The sequence below is a fragment of the Nothobranchius furzeri genome, chromosome 16 (assembly GCF_043380555.1).
Source record: "Nothobranchius furzeri strain GRZ-AD chromosome 16, NfurGRZ-RIMD1, whole genome shotgun sequence".
Taxonomy (NCBI): Eukaryota; Metazoa; Chordata; class Actinopteri; order Cyprinodontiformes; family Nothobranchiidae; genus Nothobranchius; species Nothobranchius furzeri.
The window spans coordinates 27,454,158-27,480,759 of NC_091756.1; the positions used below are offsets into that span (position 1 = coordinate 27,454,158).

Sequence of the window (26,602 nt, forward strand, 5' to 3'; positions counted from 1 at the left end):
GGGGGAGATCTAGTCCTAAAAGGTGATGGGTTTCTCCTTTACCCCCCCCAGTTCAAGTTTTACTGTTTGTCTTCATTTAAAGTTGAATGTGCATGTATGACGATAACGTGTTCATGTAGTAAGTGTCTCCGTGTTGGAGAGCTTCTTCTCATTTCATCTGGACTTGTAAATAAAAGCAGAGTGTAACATGTTTATGTGAGATAACTCAGGGGGGTGTGTGTGTGTGTGTGTCAGTTGCCCATCAGATGGAGTCGGCCCCCCCGCCCAGCAGGTCCCCTGGTAGCAGCGAGGCGGGGCTGCCCATCTGGTGGCGATCCTCAAGTGCTGGAGATCCCCAGAGACTGCTGCTGGGATAACTCGCCCCGCCCACTCCACCCCACAGGCCCTGCCTTCCAGCCTCCACATCTGCGGATACCCCAGCTCCGTTGCTGCTCCAGTGGGTGAAGATGCCTAGGCCGGGCCCCTGGGTGGCTGAACGGTCCAATGAGCTGCCGGTGCTGTCCAGACTTTGCCATCCTGAGCCGGAAGACGTCGCTCCTCCAACCGTGGACGTCGCCTCCACCCCTGCTCCTCCGTGTCCTCCCGCCACGCTCCTCTCGCAGCTCCCTCCGTTACTGCTGGACCCGACAGCAGAGGTTGTGGTCGGCCCTAAGCCTGCAGAGCCAGCCGAGGTTCCTTCACTCCCTGCTCCTCCTAAATGTGCAATGTAGCGACCCACGTCCTCCTCACTTACAAACTCAGCCAATATGGTGGTGTTGCCCAGAACGCACCTGAAACCGACAAACACAATGAAGATATCAAACAACTAATGTTAGATGATACCAACTGGACCGGACCAGGAAAAGGTCTACAACCCAGACCTTCAGATCCATTAATGAGCTTCAGGTTCATGCGGTGATGAGAGAGATGGGGACATGGCGGAAACACAAATGTGTTCGTACCACACTTTTACAGCAAGCTTTATTTATGGGCATCGGAGATCTTTCTAAACCAGCCATGCTAATTTCTGGTTGTAATTTAGTCAAAGTATCTCACTCTCTTCACGTTAGCTACCAACCCATCCCAACGCTGCATCAGTTCTCTCACTTTCACTAAATTGTCAAATATTTGGGAGAAGTTCCCAGCATGACAAAGACTATCAGACAATCTCTGAGAGAATATGCGTCTTGCAAATGATTTGGTAAAAATGTAGTTCCTGCAACTCTCAGGAAGAAGGTTCAGAAGCATTACAACAGAAAATCCTTTCATCGATGCCGTCCCCAATTTGTCTCCATCGGTCTCAACTAGGGTTGTCACGGTGTGAAAATTTAACCTCACGGTTATTGTGACCAAATTATCACGGTTTCGGTATTATCGCGGTATTTTTTTAACGTGTTAGATTGTCAGACAACTAAATAAACCCTGTATCAGGAAATATTGTCCTCTGTCCTTCCAGTGAGCTTTGCAGATTTGGGAAAATGTCATCAGGCAGTAATCATTGCTAAATTCATAATTATTCTCGGAGAGAGACCAACTCTTATCTGCCCCTGGGAGCCCCGTAATGCATAGCGTCATTTCAACATGGGGGTGTCCGCGACACGGTTTATATGCAGGTAGCGGCGCTGCGGCTGCTTTATATAGCGACTCGTTGCATTCTCCCTCAACCCAAATCCTCGGATCACGCATTTTAGCTAAAACGCTAACGTTAGCTTGCCTTGCGTTGACTGTAGAGTTGTGGGTGATGGTCACGCAGATGTGTCATGAGATTTGAAGCGTTGCTGCCTTTCACAGACTCTTTTTCTGCACGTGCTGCAAACAGGATAGCCGTCTTCTATCAACTGTCCCTCGGCATTCTTCAAATATCCAAAAATGCCCGTACTTCCCACTTTGTCTTCTTTGAGGGATAATAAATGTCCTCCTGAACGCTGCCGTCTCCTCCTTTGGCCGTTATTTCAGCTTTAGTTTCAAGAAAGTTTTGGTTGTAAACAACAAAGTGCGCATGTGCCGCCGGCAACTTCAGTAGATGATACGGTGGCTGGTAAGGGTCACCGCGCCTACACCGCAGCCACGGTAATCCACCGAGATAATATAGTTTTTAAAGACAAGGTCGGTTATTATTATTGTCAACTTTTTCACCGGGGTTTACCGCTACACTGGTTACCGTGACGACCCTAGTCTCAACCCAGTGAGATACTGGTTTTAGTGACATGTCCAACATTAGAGGAGCACTTCCTGTGTGGGTCTTACATGTGGAGGGCACTCTGAGCCTTGGCTGCCTCTTGTTTAGAGCTGTATCGGATTAGCGCCGTGCCCTGGGTCAGACCAAGGTGAAAGGTCAGCAGGGGACCATGCTGCATGCAAATGGTCCTCAGAGTGGAGCCATCAATCTGCAGACCAAACACACAAGACAGAGGGTTGCTTTCTTTCATGTTAGACTCAGAGCAAAACAACAAATGTGTCACGTGTCAGATCTGTGTGTACCTGCGGTGTGAGATTACTGAGCACCAACCAGCAACTTTCCCGAGAACTGCCATCGCTCCAGGTCGATCCTGCACGCACACACACACAGCAAACAAAACACAATCCAGTTTTCCTCTCAGCTCCTTAACAGGAATTTATTCAAGTTTTTCTTGCTGCTTTACTAAAATCTTATTTACTCCTTCAAAATAAAAGCTTAAAAGACTTTAAACTTTCCAGACACATGTCATCCATTAGCTTTGATCCCTGTGATGACATAAATCCCTTAAATATATTCAACAAGTCCTGTGAATAAGACAAGAAACCAAAATATTGAAGTCCTGACTCAAACTGGGACACGGATCCTAAAAGAGTTAGCGTGGACATCAAAGTGGACGTAGCATTCGCAACACTCCGTTTCAAAAGAGAAATGTCTTTTTTATTTTTATTCATTTTAATATTTAAGTTGAAAGGGCACGTTTTGGTCATAAGCCACGCCCACTTTGACCTATCATTACTCTTTGTTGGTGGGTTGGTCTGATGGCTTCTAACTGACCAGGTGACCAGAGTGTAAAACTACTCCGTTTAAGTGGTACTGGCACTATCCTGGTACACAATACCATCAATGCAGTACTCATACTTGTGCAATACTAGATTTACATAGTATGTCAGTGTCCCTTACAGTAGGCTGAATAGCTCAGGTACCCACGTTTTTCATTTTTATTTGTGGTTTTAGTGGTTGGAGGCTATAATAATAGCATACTGCCTGTGTGTATATACATGTACCTTTGTTATTGTTTTTCTCTTAACTCATTCACTGCCAGTGACTAATAAAGTCGTCATTTGCATTTTTTTATTGTGTGGGTGTCGGAACGAGCCCCCGCACAGTGAGAACAAACATCTCAGCTCACGTCACGTGATCAGGAAGCAGAACATCCATGTGTTAGGAGATCGTTTTGGACCGCTGCTGTAAAAAAAGTGAGGCGTGAACCGGAAAAGCTTCTGCCGATCACAATTCAACAACGGATTATGAAAGAACGGATAACGCTCGAAACGCGCGGATTCTTCCTGATGTAAGAGATGAGTCTCCGCTTTGTTTTGGCGTCGACATCATGCTAGCGCTCAACGTTCTGTGACTCTTAGAAATCAGTAAAAATGGAGAACCGCTGGCAGCGAATGAGTTAGGTGTTGGTGCTGCTGTAACAAGTGCATTTCCCCGCTGTGGGATCAATAAAGTCTATTCTACTCTAGGATTTAGTCTTCCTACAAATCTGTAGCGCCACGTCTGTCCCTCAGTGGTTGTCTGGTAGGGAGGCGTGGCCAACCAGAGAAACCAGTTAATTCTTTATGTTTAACGGGGATAAGGACAGATAGTAGGACATTGATGCTTTATGCAAAGTTTTAAATGAATGAAGCCAGGAATCCTTGGAGGAGCTGTCGAAATTAGCTTCTGCATTTTTTGCTATCAAGCCAAAAAAATGTAAGCCTGCAGGTCAGACTTTTCTGTGTCGTCCAATCATCGAAAAGCATCAAGAGGAACGTAATACCAGTGTTTCCTGAGCCACTTCCCCAGCCCCGGCCAGCCAGTCGAGGAGCTCCTCCTGACCAGGGGGACAGAGATGGCTGCTTCTGACTGGCGAGCCCAGGAGGGAGGCGGTATAACTGGGCCTGGCTGCTGCAACGACTGGATTTCCAAGACTTGTGTCCAATGGGCTCTGGGGGCCAGCTGGTCTTGTAGTCTGTGTACTTTGCTGCAGGGAGAAAAAAGTAAAAACCGTTTATGTGGAGCGTTAAACACAAGAAGAACGTCTGACTCTGGCCCAACTCCACAGCCTTTGACTTGTGCAGTCACCTGAGTTGTGTGCGTTGTTGGGGGGGCTTTCTGAGGCACTGTAGGGCCAGGCACCAGGTGAAGGCAGCAAGGTGTTCAGGGGAGGGGTGGAATCTGCAAAAACAGCAGTTCCTTCTCTAGTTTACTGACCAATACAAACACTTCTATTCCTCATTTCCGTGAACAGACACACTAAACCATGAGTTTCAGTAAGAACCAAGTCAAACATCAACACATCATCTCCTAATGACGTGGAAATAAGTTTACACAAGTGTGATTATAGGTACCGGTATTATCTTGTAACAACTGGTGCTCAGTGTCATTGAGACTGGGGGACACTGCAGTTCCCATCATGCTCCCTGGGGTCATGTACGGGTCAGACTCGGGGTCAACACGATCAATTCCCTTCCAGGGCACACCGGGCTGGAACTCTGAAGGGGGGAGGGAGGAGAGACACACACACACACACACACACACAGCTGATGAGCCAAATAAACTAGCACCCCCACCCACTGGTGTTTCGTTACACGTAGGTTCGAGGAAGCCAGAGGTTTCTACGGGTCAGGACATTCACACCTGAGTTGCGTTTTACCTTTGCTTAAACCAGTGACCAACAAACTAACGACGGAACTAGATTTCTGTTGTTCTGTACCGCGCGACGGTGAGGCGGCCGCAGCCTCTAACACGCTGAACACTGAATCTGCCGGTAAATCTAAAATGGTGTTTTGTTTTAGAAAACCAAAAGCTGTTTATTTATATCGCAGTTCATTTCCTATTAGTGACATCCAAAGATGAGGAGCCAGGACAACCTGAACATGTGAGGCATTAAATGCACGAGCTTCATCTCCATAGAAACCAGCACCCACCAGGAGGCCAGCTCGGTGTGTTGCTAGCTTTGGCACCAATCTTGTTGCCGGGAGTCCTATGCCAGTTGTCACCTGACCCGTCTCCGACCATCATGTCGTACTGGGAGTAGGGCGAGCTCCCTGGCATCTTGATGGGGGTTACAGGACCTGACAGGTATCCAAACAGATGATTAGATCACCTGACACCAGATGGCGCACTAATCACCTTCACATGTAACTTCATAGCTCAACCTGGTAACCCATCCACATCAACGCTGCAGCATTGTGGTCGCAACATGGACGCTCCAGAAATAACACATCAGGGGTCTGATCTCACCATTCTTGTGGTATGCATTTTCAGGAGAAGTGTCAGGAGAACAGTTTCCCTCCATCATCCATTTGAAACGAGACTGCTGAACCCCCAAGTCCTTCATGGCTCCAGGCCCCCCCACTATGGAGCCGCTAAGGTCCAGACCTGTGCGGTTCACCCCAGAACCAAACCCTGGTCAGAGGAAACAGACAGAATCATTATAACCCGTCTCTGGTTCTACCTGTCTCCAGGTGTTTCCATAAAGCCCATTTGATCCTAGCACCATGTTTGGTGTCATCATGTGAACACGCACCTGTGCCGAGTGTGTTTGTGTTTAGTAGCCATCACTAACCAGAGTATGAGCCCAGAGCTTTCTGCTGCAGGTCGGCCACTGATCCTGCCAGGCCCGGGTGGGGTAGCGGTTCAGCCCCGGGCAGTTTTGGGCCCACTCCCCCCTGGTGGGAGGGGGAGAGCTTAGAGCTGCCACCTAAACCCCCAACCTGCTGGAGCTGCCTCTGCTGCTGGAGGACCGCCATGATCCTGGCCAGCTAACGGGATACAATGAAATAGGATTATGTGGGGTGGAGGAAGTGAAAATACCAAAGCAGTGTGTGTGTGTGTGTGTGTGTGTGTGTTACCTGCTGAGGGTCAGATTGCTGCCGAACATTAGGCGGGAACTTCCTCTGGTTTTGCAGCACCTGCTGCTGTTGTGGTGGCTGCTGCAACAGGAGCTGACAAGCCTGCAGCCAGACGGCAACACAGAACATTTAATAAACACACACAGCTTTTAGGTGTGTGTGTGTGTGTGTGTGTGTTGATGGCGAAACTTGGCAAACTGTCTGGTAAGTGATTAAAAAACAATTCTCCATTCAACTATTATCTGTTTGCATCACTGAAACAGCATTACATTTTATTATGAATGGTTGACTTTCCCCTAACCCAGTTTACTCCCAGTAGACACAACGAACCAGGGAAGTTTTGTTCCTTTTGCCACACTAACACGGGCAAGTCAAAGTTCATGCTGCGTGTATGTGGGGCTCAGCAGGCCCATGATGAGGGTGCAGACATGTGACGCGCTGCTTCTCACCAGCTGAAACTGGATCTGAGGTGGGTAGAAGCTCAGCATGGCAATCTGCTGAGGGGACAGCTGCGGTGGAAACACACCTCCCCCGACACCTGCTATCCCTCCCATGCCACCAACACCCCCCACACTCCCGCTGGAAGGGGGCATCTGCTTCAGCACGGAGCCTGGCACCTGGACACACACACACACACACACACACACACACACACACACACACACACACACACACACACACACACACACACACACACACACACACACACACACACACACACACACACACGCAGTGTCAATGTCACAAAGTGGAAAAGTTTGGATTTAGTTTAAGTTGCATGATTGGTGTTGTACTGTTGAAATGCTTATTTTGTGTTTTGAATGTGTTTTTCCCTTCGTGGTACCTCCCAGAGACACTAATTGGAATAAATGGGAACAGGTGTGGAATGGCCACAGGTGCAATGGAGGTATAAAAGGAGCTGAGGAAAGAGTCCAAGAGAGCAGCAGACACCAGAGACATGCATGAGGCCTGAGAGTGAGAGACGCACCCTGGACGGCGACGTCTCTGGCAAGGACACGAACGCCCGACCACCCTGGAATGCAGAACGGCACCTGGAGCACCGTCCCGGGATGTGGACAAGCGACCAAGTGTGCAGGATTGTGAGTTGCCCTCTCCTCCCCCATGTGAGTGGTGCAATGTTGGTGCTGGTGCCTCTGCGTCTTGTTAGGGCCTTGGGCCGAGGAGGGCGTGACGTGTCCAAGGAGCGGAGCTGTGCCAGGGGGCTGCAGAGAGACTGGCGGTGTGCGCAGCAGCCAGCGGGCGAGAGGACGACGCTGGAGCCATGGCGGCAGCACAGACAGGTTGCTGCAGGAGGTTGACTTTGTGCCCGACAGCTAAAGGACAAGGTGGGGCAGACTGGGTCCCAGCTACGTGGGTCAACACGGGTCAGCTGGAGCCAAGAGGTGGCTCCTTGTACTGGACACCGTCCCACCCCTGGTGCTGCACCGGATGTTTTAGACTGTTTGTAGGACTGCTTTTATGTTTTAGCGGTGTTTTGCTCCTCCAAATAAATGATGGGTTTAGTGTTAAGTGGTTCCCTGCCTGTTCTTTGAACGATGAGTCACTTGTATCCGGAACCTGCAGCCGTGGGCGGGCTGCTACGGGGTGACATCAACACAAATATGCCGCCATCATTAGTGACAGAAATTTACCATAAAGAATTGGGATTCTGTTTCATGTAATGAAGGGACCTGACTTTACCCTGCAAACTGCTCTCCACTCATAATTAAGACACGATCGCTTAGTTACCTACCCACTGGTGCCGGGTCATGTGACTCTCCGGCAACAAGTCATCCACAGGGACTCGACGGCTGAGAGAGTTCTGCTTGCATGTGACCCAATGAACAGGAGGGTGGAGATTAGACATTACTGCTGTAGAAACTGCTTCGAAGTGGAAGGGAAAAGGGACTTCACAGAATCTGGATGTTAAGAAATCCCTTAGGACTACTCAAATATTTCCAGGTACAGACTCTGTAAAATTCAATCAGGGTCCAGCTAATCTTACCCATATATTTTTAACCGGCACTGCCCTGTCGAAATTCTGGGACTGTTTTTAATTCACTTTCACTTATTGTGTCTTGGAGGGTTCCACGATCCCCATTGACGGCTCTATTTGGGGTGTTACCTGCTGGTCACTCCTTGCCATCTCACTTTGCTGATCTGGTTGCCTTTCTTACATTATTGGCAAGGAGAGTTATCCTGATGAGTTGGAAAGACCCCCAACCACCGACCCACTCCCGCTGGATTAAAGATGCCCTCTATTTTATGAAACTAGACAAAATAAGGTTCATCCTGAGGGGCTCGGAAACTGACTTTGCCAAAATTTGGAGGCCGTTCCAAGACCATGTGACCTCTGTGACACTTCACATGGACAATTAACCTTGACCTTGTAGAGCTATCGCCAGCACAGCCACACGTTGGTTGCTTATTTGTTACCGCAGCGCATAAAGGTTTTAGTTATTATATTTTAGTGTGTAGGTATGTGGATGTGATGCGATTGTGGAAAAAGTTATAAATAAATCATATACAAAAAAAAAAAATAAGACTACGAGAGGCAGCGGCCTAGCGAAGCTGTCTAGCTAACAGTTTACTGAATTTGTCTCCATATTCATAGCTGTTACACCTCGCTTTTAAGACCATCTTAGTGGCCTTTCCCATTGACAAGTCATATTCTGTTTTTAGTTGTGATCTTTCTGTAAAAAGGGAGGGGGATGGCGAGATGGAGTATTGATGATCTTTCTATTCAATTGAGCGTTCCAAATCAGCCAAATTTCCATTTTGTGCCTTATTTAATCTAGAGGAGTAGGAGATTATCAGACCTCTTAGATAGGCCTTAAGGGTTTCCCGTATAGTCGAAAGACTGATTTCAGGGGGCTGGTTTGTATCAACAAAGAAACTAATTTCTGAAGTTATAGATTTTGTAAACTCCTCTTCAGCGAGAAGAAGAGAGTTCAGCCTCTAATTATGTCGAGGATGAACTGATACGGTGAGACTGTGGTATGTAGGGGAGTTAATACTTCCAAGTAATCTATTGTCTACCAGGAAGTAATCGATGCGCGTGTATGAGTGATGAACATTGGAAAAGAAGGAGAACACTTTTTTTAGTAGGATAACCAAATCTCCAAATGTCAGACATTTCAAATGTTCTGCTAAGGTTATTAATAGCTTTGGCAGATTTGGAAAGTGGGTACGGTCTACTGGACGATCTGTCAAAGGCAGTGTTAAGGACACAATTAAAGTCGCCCACCCATTATTATGTTGTAGTTGCTTCTGCTGGGTATCCTAGCAAAGAGTTTAGTAATAAAAGTTACTATCATCCCAGTTGGGAGCATATACTGAGATCATAATGACTGGGGTGGAAAAAAGGTGACCACTGACTATAACTTGGCGCCCAGCTGAGTCTGTAATCATGTCCTCTAACTGGAACGGGACATCTCTGTGCACTAAAATTGCAGCACCTCTTGCTTTTGCATAAAATTTGGAGTGAAATAGATTACCGACCCAACTTCTTCTAAGTAGCCTACTCTGGTCCAGTTTCAGGTGCGTTTCCTGAAGGAAAGCAACATCTGTTTTTAGTTGCCTAAGATGGGAGTCCATTTTTTGCCTCTTTGTGACATTATTAATACCTTTTACATTTAACGAGGTAAATGTGATTTTTCGATTGGTATTCTTAGATGTGGAAGTCATGTGAGAGTAGGTAAGAACACTTCGAAGAGATCTATGTTTACAAGCTTAAGAGTATTGATTGATAGTGGTCTTCGAGGAGAAGAAACTGACAAGAGGGGGGGGGGGGGAATAAATAAATAAATACATAAATAAGTTAATAAAAAAGGGGGGTGGGGGTGAGGGGGGAGCACACAGAAATGGTGACACGTCCAGTAAGGTATAATTACTGAGAACTCTGTCAAAACACTCCACTTCTTCTGAACTCTGTTCTGAAGGTTAATGAACACACATAAGATAATGGGAACCTTAGTGTGGGGTACACACAGCCACAACCAAAACATCCTTCACATAGTTCGTGATGGGGTAGGGGATGCACAAAGAACGACAGCTGCAGCATCAGATTTAGCAATACCTGCCAACAGCCATTGTAATATACAACAACTCTTTGATGACTTGATTATTGTTATTATTCTGAGCTACTATAGCAATCAATTTCCCTCTGGGATTAATAAAGTATTTTTGAATTGAATTGAATTTTGACTGCAAGCTGATGCTCCAAGATCATAATGCAATTTTACAGTTAACGCCCATAAACCATATGTTGATGTCATATAGCTCTTTCCCGTCAGTCCCTGTTTGTCTACCCCCCCCCTCCCTTTTTAATATACATTTGAACCGAAACAGAAACCGTCCCTTCCTCCCGGAGAACTTATAAAAAGCTATGAGCTACCTTAATTACGTGTCGGCAGGAGCCGGGATGGGGTCCACTCGATTAACAGACCGGCACGTGGCTCCAGCTGGGTTTATGTCCAGCATCGGGTGGATCTTCAAGGGGGAAAATAAATGTTTATGTTTTCTTCGCTTCATTAGCCAAGAAGGCACGGGCCTCCCCAGGAGAGAGGAAAGTTAGTCTCTGACCAGCTTTATCCGTGACCTGGAGTCTGGCGGGGAAGAACATCCTTTAAGAGTAGCCGGCGCTCCTGAGTTGGGACTTTACATCAGTGAAGGTGGCCCTCTTCCTGGATACCTCGGGACTGTAGTCAGGGAAGATGCGGATTTCAGTACCACAGTAGGACAAATGGCCCATCTCTCGTGCTAGCTTGAGGATTAGTTCTTTGTTCTGGAAGTGATAAGACTCTGGCTAAAGCCTGATTTATGCTTCTCCGTCTGCGCCAGTGCGGAGACACGCAACGCCATTATCCATCCTTGCGTAGGGCCCCGGCAGGCACGCAAGTACGTACGAAGTCGAGCCCACTTTTTTAAACATCTGCCGAATGAGACAGAAAACGCAAGCTTGTAAATGGCCAGGGCACCGCTGTCGTCTACACCGCCACCATTGGGCCCTCAAAAACATAAAAAGAGCCGAGGATAACCAGCGGCAGACACGGAGAAGCTTGAAGAATGCCTCACGAAAAAACTCTAAAATATGAATGTTTAATTCCCCCGTGACTGGAGGAGTGAAAAGATATGCAGCAAGTGTTTTATTTGTGGACGGAAATGACAGGAAATGTCGGTTTAGAGGTGGTGAGCGCATGAAGAGGTGGAGGAGAATGAGAGACAAATGTGTCCATGTTAAAAAGTCTCTTATATACAAAAACACAATATAAACACACTATCTTGGACCGATACATGACAGTAGAGCCCTGCACGGGCCTAAAATCTGAGCCCGTGTCCGGCCCGGCCCGAGGGGGTGGAGCCCCAGCCCGACCCAGTCCGAGAAGGTTTTCAGGATTCTCTGGCCCGACCCGAGCCAGACTTTTTTTTTAACCTTTCATAATGTTTTAGCGTGATAGAATACTCCGCATTCTATTTATCTGTGGGAAGCGTTCTGCAGAAAAAAAAAAAGAAAAAAAAAAGAAAAACAGCATTCATGCAGCTTTTTTGGTAACAGAGCATATTTTTCGAGCGGCAGATGAAATTTACGAACACTATATTAATTGGATGCGTTTGTAAATTTAATCTGCTCTGAAAATGTGCTCTTGTGCAATTAGAAAAAAAAAGCAGCATTCTAATTTTCTAACTGCGAGCGCATTTTCAGAGCGGCAGATTAAATAAACATTTCCAATTAATAAAGCGTTTGTAAATTTTATCTGCCACTCTGAAAATGCACTCTGCAGTTAGAAAAAACCCAGCAATGAATGCTGTATTTTTTTTAACTGCAGAGCGAATTTATTCACAGAAAAATAGAATGCTGCCATTTTCACGAGAATAAACGAATGGTTTCTGACATCAAAGTGGACATAAAATGGCATATTAGAATAGGGGCACATGTTTCAATCAGCAGTTTGAGAATTCGTTTATATAGGCGCATTTATAAACCACACAGACCTTAACTGAGCTAACGGTGCGAGAGAAGCAGGCAGGTGCTGCTGCGTTTAAGTGTTTCAGTTTTTTTATGAATTTGATTAAAAATAAAGACGCACCATCATCTGCGTCAGCCTGAGGAAGCCTGCAGCCACCGGCGAAACGTAGCAACAAAAAGGTAACGAAACCGTTTGTGTTTTAAAAAAAAGAATGACAGCATGGAATTAGAACTAATACACAGCAAGAACACACCTAAGATATAAAAATAAAGGCGCCCGGCCCGTGTCCGAGGTAATTACACAGTCGTTGGCCCGAAGCCCAGCCCTCGGGCCTAGGGCTTCAGTGCAGGGCTCTATATGACAGGATACCACAGAACAGCGCTACACCCTCTGTTGTCCTGCCAGGGAATTGCTTTGCAACACTCCCCAGGAGACGGAGAAGTATGGGAGCAAAACGCTTCAATCAATCCGTGCGTGTCTGTCCCTTGCGGAGCTGACGGAGAAGCATGAATCAGCCTTAAGAGCGGGCGGGGAGCCCCTTCATTCCGGTTCGGGACGCCGGTGCGATGGCCTCTATCCACCAACAGAGGCTCAGGGAACGCATTTAGACCAAAAATCTCTGACAGACACTCCGTGATGAAGACGGTGGGACGGGGCTCTTCAGCCTTTTCAGGTAGGCCAGTAATACGGATATTATTGCGCCTGGATCTATTTTCTAAGTCCTCAGTCTTGAGCTTTAGCCTTTCGTTCTCCTGCGTTAGCATGTTACAGGTAGCTTCGATTTCCAACATTCTGGTCTGTGTGTCATTCATCGAGGTCTCCAGATTCTGTATGGTACAGTGATGTTGTTCAAGCAGTGCCCGGTCTACTTTCAGTTGAGCCAACAGTTTAGTTGCTATCCGGTGCTCCAGACCCTGCAGCAGAGCTTCCATGTTGGCACGCGTTAGCGAGGTGACAGGGATGTTAGCGGCCCCCGCAGCCTGGTTGTTATGGCTTGATTGTAAATTGTCCTCTTCAATGAGTTACTCTGGGGCTTGAGCAGGCTTTTTCGTTGTCTTACCCATCTCTGTGGATGTGTTGTGTTGCTGTGGTATATTTTCAGACAGTTTTGAAAGGATTTACACAGAGCTCCTCCGGCTTGCTGCCTACTCCGCCATTAGCCAAACCGGAAGTCCCCCGTGATATTGATTTTAAGCCATCAGCCTTACGTTGAACCATCCTTTCAAGACCTAAGAACTTATTTGCCAAGTCTGCAAACACTCCAGCAAATGCAAATTTCATCTGACCTCCAGCAGTCACCCTGAAGGTGTCTTATGACCTGCGGTAAAGTATTCGAGGTGGACCTACGAGCTTCGAATACCACAGAATTCCATCGGCAACCTGTCCGTGCCGACTTCTCCAGCTCCTTGATCGCCAGGAACCTTCACCACATGGGTTTGTAGATTCTGCACACTGGTGTGGATGGTTTTACTAATTGATAAATTGTTAAACCATTAAATATACAACCAGACTTATTTTACAACCCAGAAATCACAATTTTTTAAAAACTTAATTAGGCTTTTTAACATAACATCTAAACTCACATTTCATTCATTGTCTCAGTTATATTGTTTAAACCATCATTTATCATAATTTGCTCTGTATCATCGTTAGTAGTAGAAATATAATATTAAATTGATTTTTGTAAATATTTTTGCAACCGTCTCAAATTATTATAAAGTGTTTCCCTAACATTCCCAAATTACCAGGTTTCACCATCTATCAAATATTAAAGGGTCAATAATATTGGTAAACCCTATTTTTATTAAATATTACATATTATGGAACATCTTTATATTCTATTGACAATTTATTAAAAGTCGCCACTTACATCATGTTACACAGAATTTTCAAATCCTAGAGCTTCATCGTCTATTTTCTATCAGAAACTAAGGCAGGAGATAGGTGTAGGAGACTATTTTAAAGTTCAGCCTGCATGAAAAACTCAAGAGTGACTAATTATGATCAGAAATATTAATTAAAAATTGTTTTTCAGTCAACCACACCTTTAAGTTCACTCTTAATATCTGCAAATAGCGTCTGGCTTTTAGCGTCGTGACAAATCGTGATATTTATCATATCGCCAGATTCTTGCTACTACACATTCTTAATAAACTGGTGGATGGGTCTTTTTCTATTACTCACCTCTTTGCCTTTTAGCATGAAAAATATTTGCACTAATTAGAAACGTATGCATTTTCCTTCTAAAACAGATTAAGACCATGTTTATAATTTGACCAATTGTGTCTCCAGCAACAAATGTTTTTTTAATTTGACCACATTTGTGGTATGAAGCAGCAACCTTACACCCGGAACACACCAGACGTGGAAGCTAGACGATGCGCCGTGGAACAACAAGCGCTTCTAATCGGCGCCCTTGTAAACCTACGCTCTTGATCACATCAGTCGCAAAGCACCACAAAGGCTTGCGCCGTGCAGCGCTTCTTTTGGCATGGGCCCTAATTTTTTCGTCAGCTGTGAGTGAGCCTCGTCAATTCTGGCAGGAAGTGAAACCAAAGCAGAAGAGGTAGGCCAGTCAATTTAACAAAATAAAAGAAATTTTTAGAAATTACACACCGCAATTGATAAATGTGATAATTTTTGCGTATCTAAACAGACTAGAGAGATGAAAATGAACAAAGACACACACACACACACACACACTCCTGTGGAGAAACATAGTGTTTGCATAATTTTAAATGCAGTTTTTACATCAAAAAATGGATTTAATAAATGTGAATACAAACAAAACACACAGCAGCAGGATCAATGCAGTTTTTGATATCAACAAGCGGGGCAAACTGGTTACACACACACACACACACACAGCAAGGGCACGGGCGTGGGGGGGGGGGGGGGGCAGCAGGCGTGAGAAGAAGTGCTCGTTGGAACAGAGGAGGAGCGGACAGCAAACGAATTTTGTGAGCGGTCCACTTCTAAGAGCTTCGCAGCTGGTGTGTTCCGGGCGTAACACTAATGTTCCTCTGTTTTGCATGTTTTCTTCTCAAAAGCAAACAGTAAGTGTGAGGAGCTTCCAGACATACAAAATAAAAGGCAATGCAGTACAATGAACGACCCCGTAACTAAATCTCACACATATTGGGCCAAAGCAGAATAAATAATGTGGTTAATAAAGGAATGTAGATCAGACAAGAGGAATCCAGTACCTGAGCAGACAGGAACTGATGAGGCACTTGTGCTCGCATCCCCGGGGACTGATTCATGGATGGGACACTCTGTTGGTGTCTTGAGTGGGCCATTCCTCCTGTACTTCCAAAAATACTGTGACTACCCTGCAATTAAAAGAAAATAATGTTAACAGAACACAAGACTTCAGAGACACACACGACAGATAAAATGGATGGCGAAGGTTATGAAGTATAATAACATTAATTACTAAAAACTACAACAGCTTGGTGGAAAAACAGCAGGACAGGGAACAAAAGGAGCAGTCATCTTACTTGTCTAAAGGGGACAGAGTGGTTGAAGAGGGTATGGGGCTTGCAGACAGTGGGTGGTGAGTACAGAGAGCTGAGACCCTCCTCCCCAAGGCCCCCATCCTGACTGATCAATTGCAACGTCTGTCACAGAGACAGCCATTGGAAGACCAAATTGAGTAGTGGTGAAGGGTGTGGGAAGGGGGAGACAGAGAAATAGAAACAAGACAGGAAAACGGAAAGAAAGAGTAGAATCACAAAAATAGTGATAAAGGCCGAAGGTTTATCTAGACAAAGACGTAAAAGATGAATAAAAGTGAGGCCATACCTTGTCATAGTAAGATCCTGTCTCCACTGGGGCTGGCTCTTTGGACCCAGGAGGGCGAAAAATCACTCCCCCTCCACTTCCTCCAACTCGTCCTCCTTTCCTCATGTCACCATTGTAATCATTCATTCCCATGCCTCTTTTCTCAGCTTCCATCTTCTTCTCTTGAAAGGGACCTAGACCCAGGTCCATGTTTGGGCTGCTGGGGTCATCATTCTGTCCAGGGGAAAACATCTCCACTGTCATACAGAACACTGTAGTCTGTTTCAAAGTTTAAATTGTCAATAAAAACTAAATAAAAGCTCCTTTTTACCAGAATTCCCATGTTAGAGAACTGTCTGTTGAAATGGCTCATCAATAAGTCCCCTCCACCAGCCTTCAGAGGGCCCTGAGAGACGAGCAGGAATCATGATTTCACCACAAGTTCGTTTACGACAACTGAAGGACTTTTTCTGAAACTAGTTTTCACCACCGGGAACACACCTTGTTGCTGGCTTTCTTTACAGCTTGATTTTGTCCCCAACCTCCATTGCTGCCCTGTCCCCAAGACGAGCTGCTTCCCTGGGAGCTGGTGCTGTTCCACATGCCTTCCTCCTCATCCTCCCAGCTCGAGTGGCGAGAGGCTGCCACTGGGCTCTCTTTGTCCACCCAGCCATCTTGCATAGACTTTGACCCTGAATCACAATGAAAGATAAGTGTATGCTTTAGCTCAAAAGGATGTAATTCCATCAGTTTTTAAGAGTTTCTCTCACCAGATCTGACTTTGTTTGACGGAGGATTTCCCCAACATGTCGTCTTCCCTCCCACTTCATCAGGATCTCCCCAACCTGTGGGGGCATCACTTGGTTTTCCCCAGGCTGCGGTGCCATTGTCCACTGTTGGACTAGTTGGAGAAGTGTCCCCCCAGCCTGATGGATCTAAACGCAGATGGGGACATTTTGGCCTAATGTGGTCTCAAACAGTGTTTCAAATAACAACCACAGAAGCAAACATATATTCAGTCAGCCATAAGAATTCTCTCAATTTTCACTTAAGACATATTTAAAATATGCTTATTGACAGGCTTTGATGTCTTTGAGACATTTAGGTTTTTTATTACAACTTATAGATGACTCTTTCCCTTGATTGCAAAACCAAGCTATAATTTACCCATAACAGAGGTTTTAGAAGATCCGTGACTGGCGTTGGTTTCTCTGGTACCACCAAGTCCTGCAGGCTGCCTGCTGGGTTGTTGCAGCACGGGAGGTTCCTGCTGCTTCTGGGGCTGAGGCTGCTGCGGCTGGGGCTGACCTTGGCTGTGTGGCTGCTGGCCAGCAGGTCCGCTGTTTTTGTCCCACAGGTTCACCGGCTTGTAATTGTAATGAGTTGGGTCTCCCCATGCTGATGTTCCATCGTCTATGTCATTCTTCCTGCTTATAGTCTGTGGTGAGGGCTCTTCCCAACCACTTGGTTCAGATCCACCTCCACCTCCTGTTGATCCTCCTCCGGAGACACCAGGAATAGTTCCCGAGGTCCAGCCTGAGCTTTGGTTCTGTGTCTGAACTTGAGAGACGAGCTTCCTCCCCCCGCCCCCTTGCATAGCCCCCTGGTCCAACGCTTGCTGCAGCTGTTGATGTTGATTGCGAGGCTGTGATTGTTGCTGTTGCAGTTGTGCCTGTGGGCCTGAGAAGGAGCCCGATTGGCTGTTTGGCATTTGGTGCATTTTGTTTCCCCCACTCCAACTCTGATGAGGTTTGGACCCCATTCCCCCTACCCCTTCAACCCCCCCTGCTCCACTGCCTCCCCCCCCTGTGCCCCCAGCTCCCCAGGTCCTACGAGGTGTACTGTCGTCCCAACTACCCCAACCACCTACACCTGAATCCCCACCTGAGTGTCCTCCATTCCTTCTCTCATCACTCCAACCCCCTCCACTGCTACTTGATTTGGACTCTTGCTCTAACCAGTTCTTACCTGAGCCAACCTTCGGTTCTGCTCCCCACCCACTCCCTTCACTACTGCCTCTAATTTCCTTCCAACCCCCTGTGCCTTTCTCCTGCTGACCTTCTCCCCAGCCTCCACTGACCGAGTCACCTTGCTGCTCAGTATCACCCCATCCTGATCCCTTTTCTCCTCTACTATTGCCTTTCCATTGCTCATTCCCCCAGTTCTTGGCCTCATGGTCATCCCTACCCCCGGACCAGCCTGCAGCATTTATCTGCTGGCTAGGTCCATGTGCTACCCCTGACCTCATTCCAGGAGCATTTGTGGTCACTGGCCCAGACTGTGAGACACCGTGACTCCTCATGTTGGTGCATGTAGGTGGGGGAGCTCGCCCAGACAAAGAAGCCCCGCTACTACTGCTGTTGCTGCTGCTCTCCCACCCCTCTCCTGAAGACCCAGTTGAAGGAGGGACAGAGGGACTGATACCTGGACCCATAGAATCGCTGCTCAGGGTCCGAGGGCCACTGGGGTACTGATTAGAACCACCAAGAGATGCTGGGTGTTTAGGCGGTGGTAACGCAAGTCCACCTTTTTTCTGTCCTGCATAGTCGTCTACATCCCAGGATGTGTTTTGTCGGATTTGTGTTTGGCCCCACCCAGAATTGGATAGGACTCTAGGGTCTAGATCAGACCGATTGAGCAGGCTTTGTAAGGCAGCTTCAGCTGTAGGTGCCGGTCGCCGAGAACGATTATTGTTAGGTCCACTTCCAGTCCTGGAATTTCCACCACTAGATGAAGACCCTCCTTGTGCTCCCTGTCCTCCTGATTCATCACCCCATTCCCCTGCCTCACATTCTCCTTTCTGATTGTCCCAGGCTCTGGTTGTAGTGGTGGTTGTTGACGAGGAGGAGGATGTAGCAGGTGGGTTATCTGCTGTGCTACCTCCACTACTGCTGCTATTACTACTGCAGGTTCCCATTTCATCTCCTCTTGCAGTTGCTCCACCAGTGCCAGCAGATGTTCCACCCCAATCACCACCAGAACCCCCTCTATTGCCTCCAACTCCTGATACCCCCCATACTCCCTGAGATGCCCCGGAGGTTTGACCACTAATTCCCCCATTTTCAGCACTTCCCCAAGCAGTAGCCCCACTAGTGGAACTAGGAAACCCCCAACCTGAAGCCCCTTTGTCCACATCTGCAGCTCCTAAACCTCCACCTCCTCCAGCCTCCCATCCATCTGTCCTTGAGGCACCCGTTTTGGAGTAAGCAGCAGGGAAGGAAGGCTTGCCTCTCCATGAAGTTGCAAGGCTGGGGTCTCCCGCACTCATCCCGCTTCCTCCCACTCCATGGTCCATTAATTCCCCCCCTGCTATTTTTGGTCCCGCTGATTCACCGTCCCATTTCCCCCCTCCCATTTCTCTGTCTCTGGATTGCATTTGGTGAAGTTGGTGCTGATGGGTGTTTGACTGATTCACAGATATAGATGGGTGACCCCCCAGCACCCCAGCTGCACCGCTTCCAAGCCCCAAGGAAGCAGAGTTGTTGGCAGGCCCTCCAGAGCTCTGGGGATGAAAGGAAGTCAAACCTCCTTCCCCTGCAGCACCGGGGCCATCCTGCTGCACCAGGGCAGGCCAGGCTGAAGGGTTGGCATTTGGACTGAAGTTGGCACCTGGATTCCCACTGTTACCTTCAACAGAGCCACTGGCATCATGGCTCCCTGGCACAGTGGAGGCTTTGGAAAGTGAGGAGGGCTGTGGTAGCAGAGACCCAGCAGCAGCTACTGCAGTACCTCCTCCAAGATGACCCTGGGAGGCAGTCGCCCCCCACGCCAAGTTGTTGGGCGACTGCATACATTCACTGGGCAAAGAGAAAGACGAAGTGGGTGAGGACTGGTTGCCAGAGGCACTGATGCTATTCACAGGCATTCCGTTGTTGCCACTGTTCCCTCCATCACTGCCAGGTATACTAGGCCACTCCTCTAGGTTATTGCCATCAACAATGACCTTCTCCCTGCCTTGAGAGGTGGCCTGGCTGCCTGAGCTGGTCCCCCACATGGAATTTGCATAATTAGAATTAGTTGTAGAAGCAGCAACTGATGAGGCGTGAACCAGTGAAGATACAGCCATGCCAGAATCTGCAAAAGAAAATCCCACAAGAGACAATTTCATGAAATCATATAAACTATCTGAAGAATGAAAATAACCTGCACATTTTTGAATTATCTTTATTCTCAAATATTAACTATGTGAAGTCATAATCTGCCATAAAGGGCTTAATTTTGATCTTGGTGTCTTGAACAAGCAAGTAAACAAAAATGGAAGAAACTTGTGATGGAACCTTCAATATCTGCATAACTGGACAAATTTAACATAGGACAATGCAAACACTTACCTGAGACAGCAGCCATGTTTGTGCCATCTCCTCCCCCACCCAACAGCATGGAGGACAGTGGTGGCTGACCCCTCTTCAGTAACACTTTATGGTCCTGCTGGCAGCGAAATCGTGGCGGCACCTCTCTCGGCATGTAGCGCGAAGCCTGCTGAGGCGTCTGAGCTCCGCCTCCGCTACTCGTACTAGCGTTTCCAGCAGCACCTGGGCCGCTGGCGTTGGAGGAAGAGCTGGTGGTGGAGGTGGACTGTCCGTTGGCCACTGCCAGGCGCTTAGCATTGTTGCCGCCCTGAGATGGGGTGGCAGCACTGCCAGGGCCTGAGGTCGCTGGGGATGGAGACGCAGTAGGGGTGGGTCCAGGGCTGGGGGAGGCAGAGCTGCTCTGAGTGGCAGGAGACTGGGCAGAAACCGGCTTTGTCAAGTCTGGCGCTGGGGAAACGGCCATGCAAGGAGAGATATTGTTAAACACATTAAGGTAAGCACAATTTCATCATCAATTGGTAACAAAAACAGTTCAGTTTGTTAATTGAAGGCCCATTAGATTAAGCACAAAAAACTCACACTTCACAATCAGAGATGACTGGTCGCCATGTGTAGAGCTGATCTGGAGGGCCACTTTCATTTAGCAGCTTGATTCATCACAACACAATAACTAGCTGAATAGATGCAGAAAACCCTGCTAGTTTCTGGCTACAGTTTAAGTCTGGCCCCATCCATGTAAATAAATAGAACACTGTCTTGACTAAATTCACTTCAGATAATTTTTTAGGTTAACGTTTTCTTTATCCATGCAGCGGTGGCCTTGTTTTGTGTTCAAATGTTTATCTCAATATGTTTAGTTTCAGTTATTCCTCAATGCTTACAAAACACCACGACTGGGTGTGCGGGGGACTTCCAGTCCCACATCCTGAGTGGTCAGAGTCCAAAGAAACAACATAGATATTGTATTTAGGCTTTACTTTCATACAGCTAAAGTCATGTTTATGTCTGAAGCCAAATCTGCCATCTACAGCACTGGACCACTTCTGTAACTGACCGGAGATGCCACTATAACCCACAAAACAACTAATATTTAGAAAGAAATATACTTCTCTCAGAAACCATTGTTAACGTGGTTTTAAAATGATAAAGCAGCAATCTGTTAGGTTACTCTGAAGATGTGCAAAACATTTACCATTAATTTGCCAGTAAAACAGGATAATTTGTTAGGATGACGATTACCAGGACATTGTCTGTGGTGATCACAACCTTATAAAATGCTGGCTGTCAGTCACGTGACAAGAATCCAAGCATTCATGAAGCTACATTTACAAAATGATTATTGCAGAGAAGAAACTCACTTTTTTAAAAGAGAAAACATTTTATTTTCTGCTTACCTTTGTTTTTTTGCTCCGTGACCTAAGTTCAAAAATAAAAAATCTGTTAAAACCAGAAACCAACTGGACAGCGTTCAATCTTAATAGCACATAAGCTAATGAGACATAAATCTGATGACACATTAAAAAAAAAAAAGTATATGTAATTATTTTGTATGCACGAAGACAACACCTTAAAAAAAAGCAGCTCACTGCTACAGTTAAACATTCAGAATCTCCCGTTAGTAAAAGTTGAGCTATGACATAGAATCCAGGATCTTGCCTACAAATAGTAAAAAATACTATATTTAAATTTACAGACTTGTACAGAAGATGAAATTGTTTAAGAAAGTTCAAATGAGGAAAAAAATGACAGAATTCATCAAGTCCTTTTAACCCATTCACTGCCAATGACGACTAATGTCGTCATCTGCATTTTATACTGTGTGGGAGTCTGAACGAGCCCCCGCACCATGAGAACAAACATCCCAGCTCTAAAGCCGACCTTCATCCGCGTCCGTCACATGACCAGGAAGCAGAAAATCCATCGTTTTGGGCCGCTGCTGTAAAAAAAGTGAGGCGCAAACCGGAAAAGCTTCTGCCGATCACAATTCCACAACGGATTATGAAAGAAAGGATAACGCTTGAAACGCGCAAATTCTTCCTGATGTAAGAAGTGAGTCTCCGTTTTGTTTTGTTAGTTTTGGTGTCAACATCATCCTAGCACGCAATATTCTGTGAGTCTTAAAAAACAGTAAAAATGCTGAAAAACGCTGGCGGCGAATGAGTTAAATGGCTCTTTATATTGGATAACATTACAACAAAACCATCACAATTTATTAAGAGCAAAGTAGAGCGGAGGAAAATAATCCAATAATGGATGCATCGGGATGCGGACATAAACGATTCTGCATCGTAGAAGAGTACGCCATAATCGATTAGAGTGGAATGTAGTTTGGTTTTTAAATGGCGGCACCAGCGCAGCATCCACATCTGTCAGAGTGAGCGTCCTCCACATTTACCAAGTGGTTCCGCCTTAATGTGGTACTACAGGGCTGAGCGCTAGAGTTGCAACCTGAGACCGAACCGGAACCGAATCAGCCCGACCGGTTCTGTTGGATTTGGGCCGTGAATTATGTTAATTTAGCGGGTTGTCACGCAGCGCGCTCTGCTCGCTCGATCAGCAACTGAGAGAGAGCGAGAGAGAGAGAGGATCGGAGGACGAACCTCCAAACACGCGTTATTATTTTCATAATTTAATTATTATTTCTCCTGGAAGTGCTCAGTCAGAGCGAGTGTTGTGATGTCGGGAGGTCCGGTCTTGGGGAGGGGCGGGGTCAATGACGGCGGCTGCAGCGTGATTGTCTGTCTCTTTTATTTAGGGACACGGAGAAGTTAAAGGGAGAGAGAAATAGAAGATAGAAGTTCTTGTTCCACTTTATTCTTTTGTTTCATGATGATAAACTGATGTTAAATTAGATTTAAAAAACTGGGAGGAAGCTTTGGTTCATTTTAGGTTACAGGAGGTCTTGTCTCCTATCTGCTCCTCCAGAGACAGCATGGACATGAGGGTCCCACAGGACAGGTTAGTGGAAAGGTTTGTAGTTAGCTGGTTAGTGAAAGATTCATCAGCTGGGTAATTTAATCCTAATCCAGCCCACAGCCTTCTGCTGGTGTTATTATCAGGAAGAATAAAACACACATCTTAAATATTATTGGAAGTGTAGAATTTGTTTTATGTTTTATTATTTTCTGCATCAAACAGAACTTGATTCATTCTCCAACATGTCAGAAATGAACCACTGGGTTCAAATAAAATAACAAACTAAGTCAAACATTTCATTTGGTGTTATTTCTGACACCCTTCAACTGCGGCATAAATATTTGACTCTAGAGCTGCTCAGAGACATTAAACACTCATATATGAACCCATTATGTAATTTATTATTACATTATGTGTCCTGTAGGTTTTCAGTACTTTTTTACATTTTGTGAGATTTTGCAAAGCGTGTTTTCTCAGCCTGAGGCGTGGTGTTGAACGAGGAAACGGATTGTTTTACTTTGTTAAATCTTCTTAAATGTTTCAAATGTTTTGTCCTAACCTGTTGTGAATGGAGAGCTTTTGAGGGATGGCAGGTTGTGTCAATTACATTTTTGATAAAAAAATAAATAAAAAGCAATCATCTGACATCTTCTATTTATCGATGAAAACAAATCAATATGAAATAATCGTGATGCATCGGGATATCGAATTGAATCGTTGACCCAATAATCGGAATCGAATCGGGAGACAAGTGAAGATTCACACATCTAGAGTCAAGGGCAAACAGAACGAAGTTGGACCAGCAACACCTGAACTTATATAAGGTCGCTGCTGTTAAAGATATAACAGTTTACTGCTGTCTGAACATCACAACAGAACATGGATGCAAATTATAAGCCTCGTAAAAACAAATGGAAAAAAAAACAAAAACAAGGTAAGGCGGTATTTAACGATGTCCGTCTACAACACATCTACATGAGTAGATTTAAAGTGCAAGAATAAATGAAAACTAACCTTCTGAGAGGTTTCCCTTTTCTTTTTATCTTCTTTTTTCCTTTTCTTGTCTTCCATGAACTGCTGCTCCTGGCCTGAAGCTCCTCTCTGCCAAAACAAACAAGGACACATCAAAATGTGGTCCGAGCCGAGGTGAACTGTTTAAAAACAGCAAATCAACATGAGAGTGCTTCTTCCTGTAGTAATGACATTTAAAACCCGTGAAAATGTAACAGTGAGGGGCAATTACAACTAAACACGCTACTGTAGTTGGCACTAGCATGCTGCTCAGAAACACAGACTAAACACAGTGAGTGTGGGTGAAGGCACGATAGCAGTGGCGGATCTACATTTCACTTGGGGCAAAGGAGGAGCAAAAGGTCTAGGCAGGGTGGCAATAATGGACCTCCTCATTGGAATGTTAAAATCCCTTTAAAGTAAAATCGGTTACACGTTAAAACAATTTTATGTCATTTCTTTTCATGCCTGGGCAACGCTGTGTTTTTTGGCCATCCTAGACCTCGCTATGAACAGAGTCGTGACAAAAATAAATAAATAAGGTGCACATGAGGATGATTTGCAGGTCTGTGGTTGTTCAGTGTGACCGGCTCAGCGACAGCTTATTGAACACTCTCACGACCAAACTCAAAAGCCTTCAAGCACTGAAAACCTACAACTTCAGTTTGCAATCGACCAATGAAAATATGCCCAGGGAGTGACGCAAAAAACTAGTGATGAGTGCACAAGAGTAGCATCAGCAACATTAGCAGCAGTGGAACATGAGTGGAACGCTCCTTTCTTGCAGTTTGGTTCAGAGTCTAATTAACAAAGTCTGCACACTGGTACTTTTCTCTGTTCGTCGTCGTTATCTTGGGCACCTGTCGGAGTTTTGTGACGTTCGCCTTTCAGCGAGTATGTTGTGCAGTTTGGCCACAGTGCCACGTCCCTCGAGTCCTCGCAGTGTGAAAATAAGACCTTTGCGACAGCTGAAAAATGTACAGTTAGGCCTGGGCGACAAAGACGAGGCTCTGCTGTAGATCCACCACTGCAGGAATGTTTCAGCATGTCTATGTTCAATTCATCCTGTCAGCCAAGTCATTGAATTTTCATTTGACAAAAGAAACCACAATCATTCCTTACAGCAACACGTGCAATACATGAGAAGTGACAAATAGTGATAAAAAATAAATAATAAACTAAGCATTTGTCCAAAGGTGCGCAGAGCAGAATCTGAGATACCACACAGGCTTGGGCTTTGACTAGTGGGACATGTTTCATGTAAAATACTGGGATGAACAGATGAATAGCTGTGATGTCAGGAAATGAACCGCAGCCACAGGACAAGGGATCTGTCTCAGATAATGAGCTTAACTCACTTCCTAAAGGATGTTTTAGATAACGTGATGTTTACAGAGACCACGGCAGGTATTGTCTGCGGAGGACGTTTGCCTTAAAAGGAAGAGCTTAGCTAAATGTTGACGTTAGTTTCGTTTTTGCTCTGAAGCTTGAGATACTCCCAACAAACAGGATTCCTGGACAGACAAAACCAACCTGACATCCACCCCCCACACCCGAATCAGGCCTGAAGAACCACAGTCACACCAGCTTGTAGTGTTATTTCTATCTGTCAGATCTCCAGCAGCCCTTCAGATGTGGGGGGCCAAACTCCACCACTATACGCTGCCATTAAAGACCCCCTAAAACCACCCCCTTTCAACCAGCGAACACCGCTGATGCGTTTCAAAGAGGAGCTGCTGCAACAGAACCGAGCACGAACTGAATCACATTTACTAACTTTACAGGTTTTAAATGGGCGCTACCTCGGTGCAGCGCTACCAGCTTATCGAGAGTCGAAGCCAAACTGATAATAAAACATAAACGAGTGTCAGATTTAATAAATACTGTTAAAATGTTCAAAAAGAACACCGTGTCAGTACTAATGAAGGAGTGGTTGCGCTTCTGCGTAAAATACGACTACATGTTAGCGCACGTTAGCATGCCGTGTGCGACAAAAATCACATTCACCCAAATAACTAGTCAGTTGCTATTTATTATAATAAAAAACACTGAATGTAAACGATTGAGCTTAGCAGTAAAGTTAAACCGCTACCAACACTGCTACTGCAGCGATCCACCTAAGCTAACTTAAGTTAACGTTACCTACTGACAGCAGCTTCAAGTAGCCTGATCAGATCAAGTTTCAGCGCTATAAAGGAGCTCCCACAACGCTACATGTTACTGACTCTCAATGTGCTTTTGCATGCAAACAAATAATGTCACAACGTAAAGAAATCGAGCCCAATTCCAGCTACTCACCTCGGGAATCACATATGAAGACGTGCTAGCTAGCTACCTAGCTTAGCTAAAGTGCTTCAGTGCAATTTTTTTCTTTTTAGATTTTTGAGGCATTCGTCGAGGCTACAAAAACAGCGACGCCTGAGCGGAGAGTCAAGTAGGTGGCAGGTGATGAGAATATACGATAAATTTTGCACTAATGTTACAAGTGCGAAGCTCAAATGTGTAGAAGAGGAATTCAAATTTCCAAGCGCTGTGGAGTCAGTCAGTCGGTTG

At 45.9% G+C, this 26,602-nt stretch overlaps 1 protein-coding gene across 2 annotated transcripts; it reads right to left on the reverse strand.

Annotated features, from left to right (window-relative positions):
• On the reverse strand, nucleotides 1-26,569 carry tnrc6ba (trinucleotide repeat containing adaptor 6Ba). Of its 2 annotated transcripts, XM_015963677.3 has the most exons (22): nucleotides 26,348-26,569; nucleotides 24,053-24,139; nucleotides 21,517-21,538; nucleotides 20,144-20,569; nucleotides 16,980-19,886; nucleotides 16,583-16,747; nucleotides 16,314-16,504; nucleotides 16,144-16,218; nucleotides 15,834-16,046; nucleotides 15,530-15,649; nucleotides 15,236-15,361; nucleotides 6,510-6,677; nucleotides 6,061-6,162; nucleotides 5,775-5,970; nucleotides 5,450-5,614; nucleotides 5,134-5,280; nucleotides 4,555-4,698; nucleotides 4,289-4,381; nucleotides 3,984-4,187; nucleotides 2,461-2,528; nucleotides 2,227-2,366; nucleotides 1-770 (listed from the first exon to the last, which is right to left on the reverse strand). In XM_015963677.3, exons 2-22 carry the CDS (start codon nucleotides 24,107-24,109, stop codon nucleotides 242-244), a joined length of 6,258 nt encoding a protein of 2,085 aa, XP_015819163.1. In that variant the 5' UTR covers nucleotides 24,110-24,139; nucleotides 26,348-26,569; the 3' UTR covers nucleotides 1-241. The 2 variants fall into 2 exon arrangements, with proteins under 2 accessions (XP_015819163.1, XP_015819164.1); XM_015963678.3 differs by lacking the exon at nucleotides 15,530-15,649.
• Nucleotides 26,570-26,602: the final 33 nt, after the last annotated feature.

What these genes read in the sequence shown, in the direction of transcription:
- tnrc6ba (XM_015963677.3), bottom strand. Translation starts at nt 24,109, where the DNA reads ATGGAAGACAAGAAAAGGAAAAAAGAAGATAAAAAGAAAAGGGAAACC. An exon ending in CACACCGAGCTGGCCTCCTG is followed by an intron (nt 4,699 to 5,133) that starts GTGGGTGCTGGT and finishes TCCCCCCTTCAG; the next exon opens with AGTTCCAGCCCGGTGTGCCC. An exon ending in CAACAACGCACACAACTCAG is followed by an intron (nt 4,188 to 4,288) that starts GTGACTGCACAA and finishes TTCTCCCTGCAG; the next exon opens with CAAAGTACACAGACTACAAG.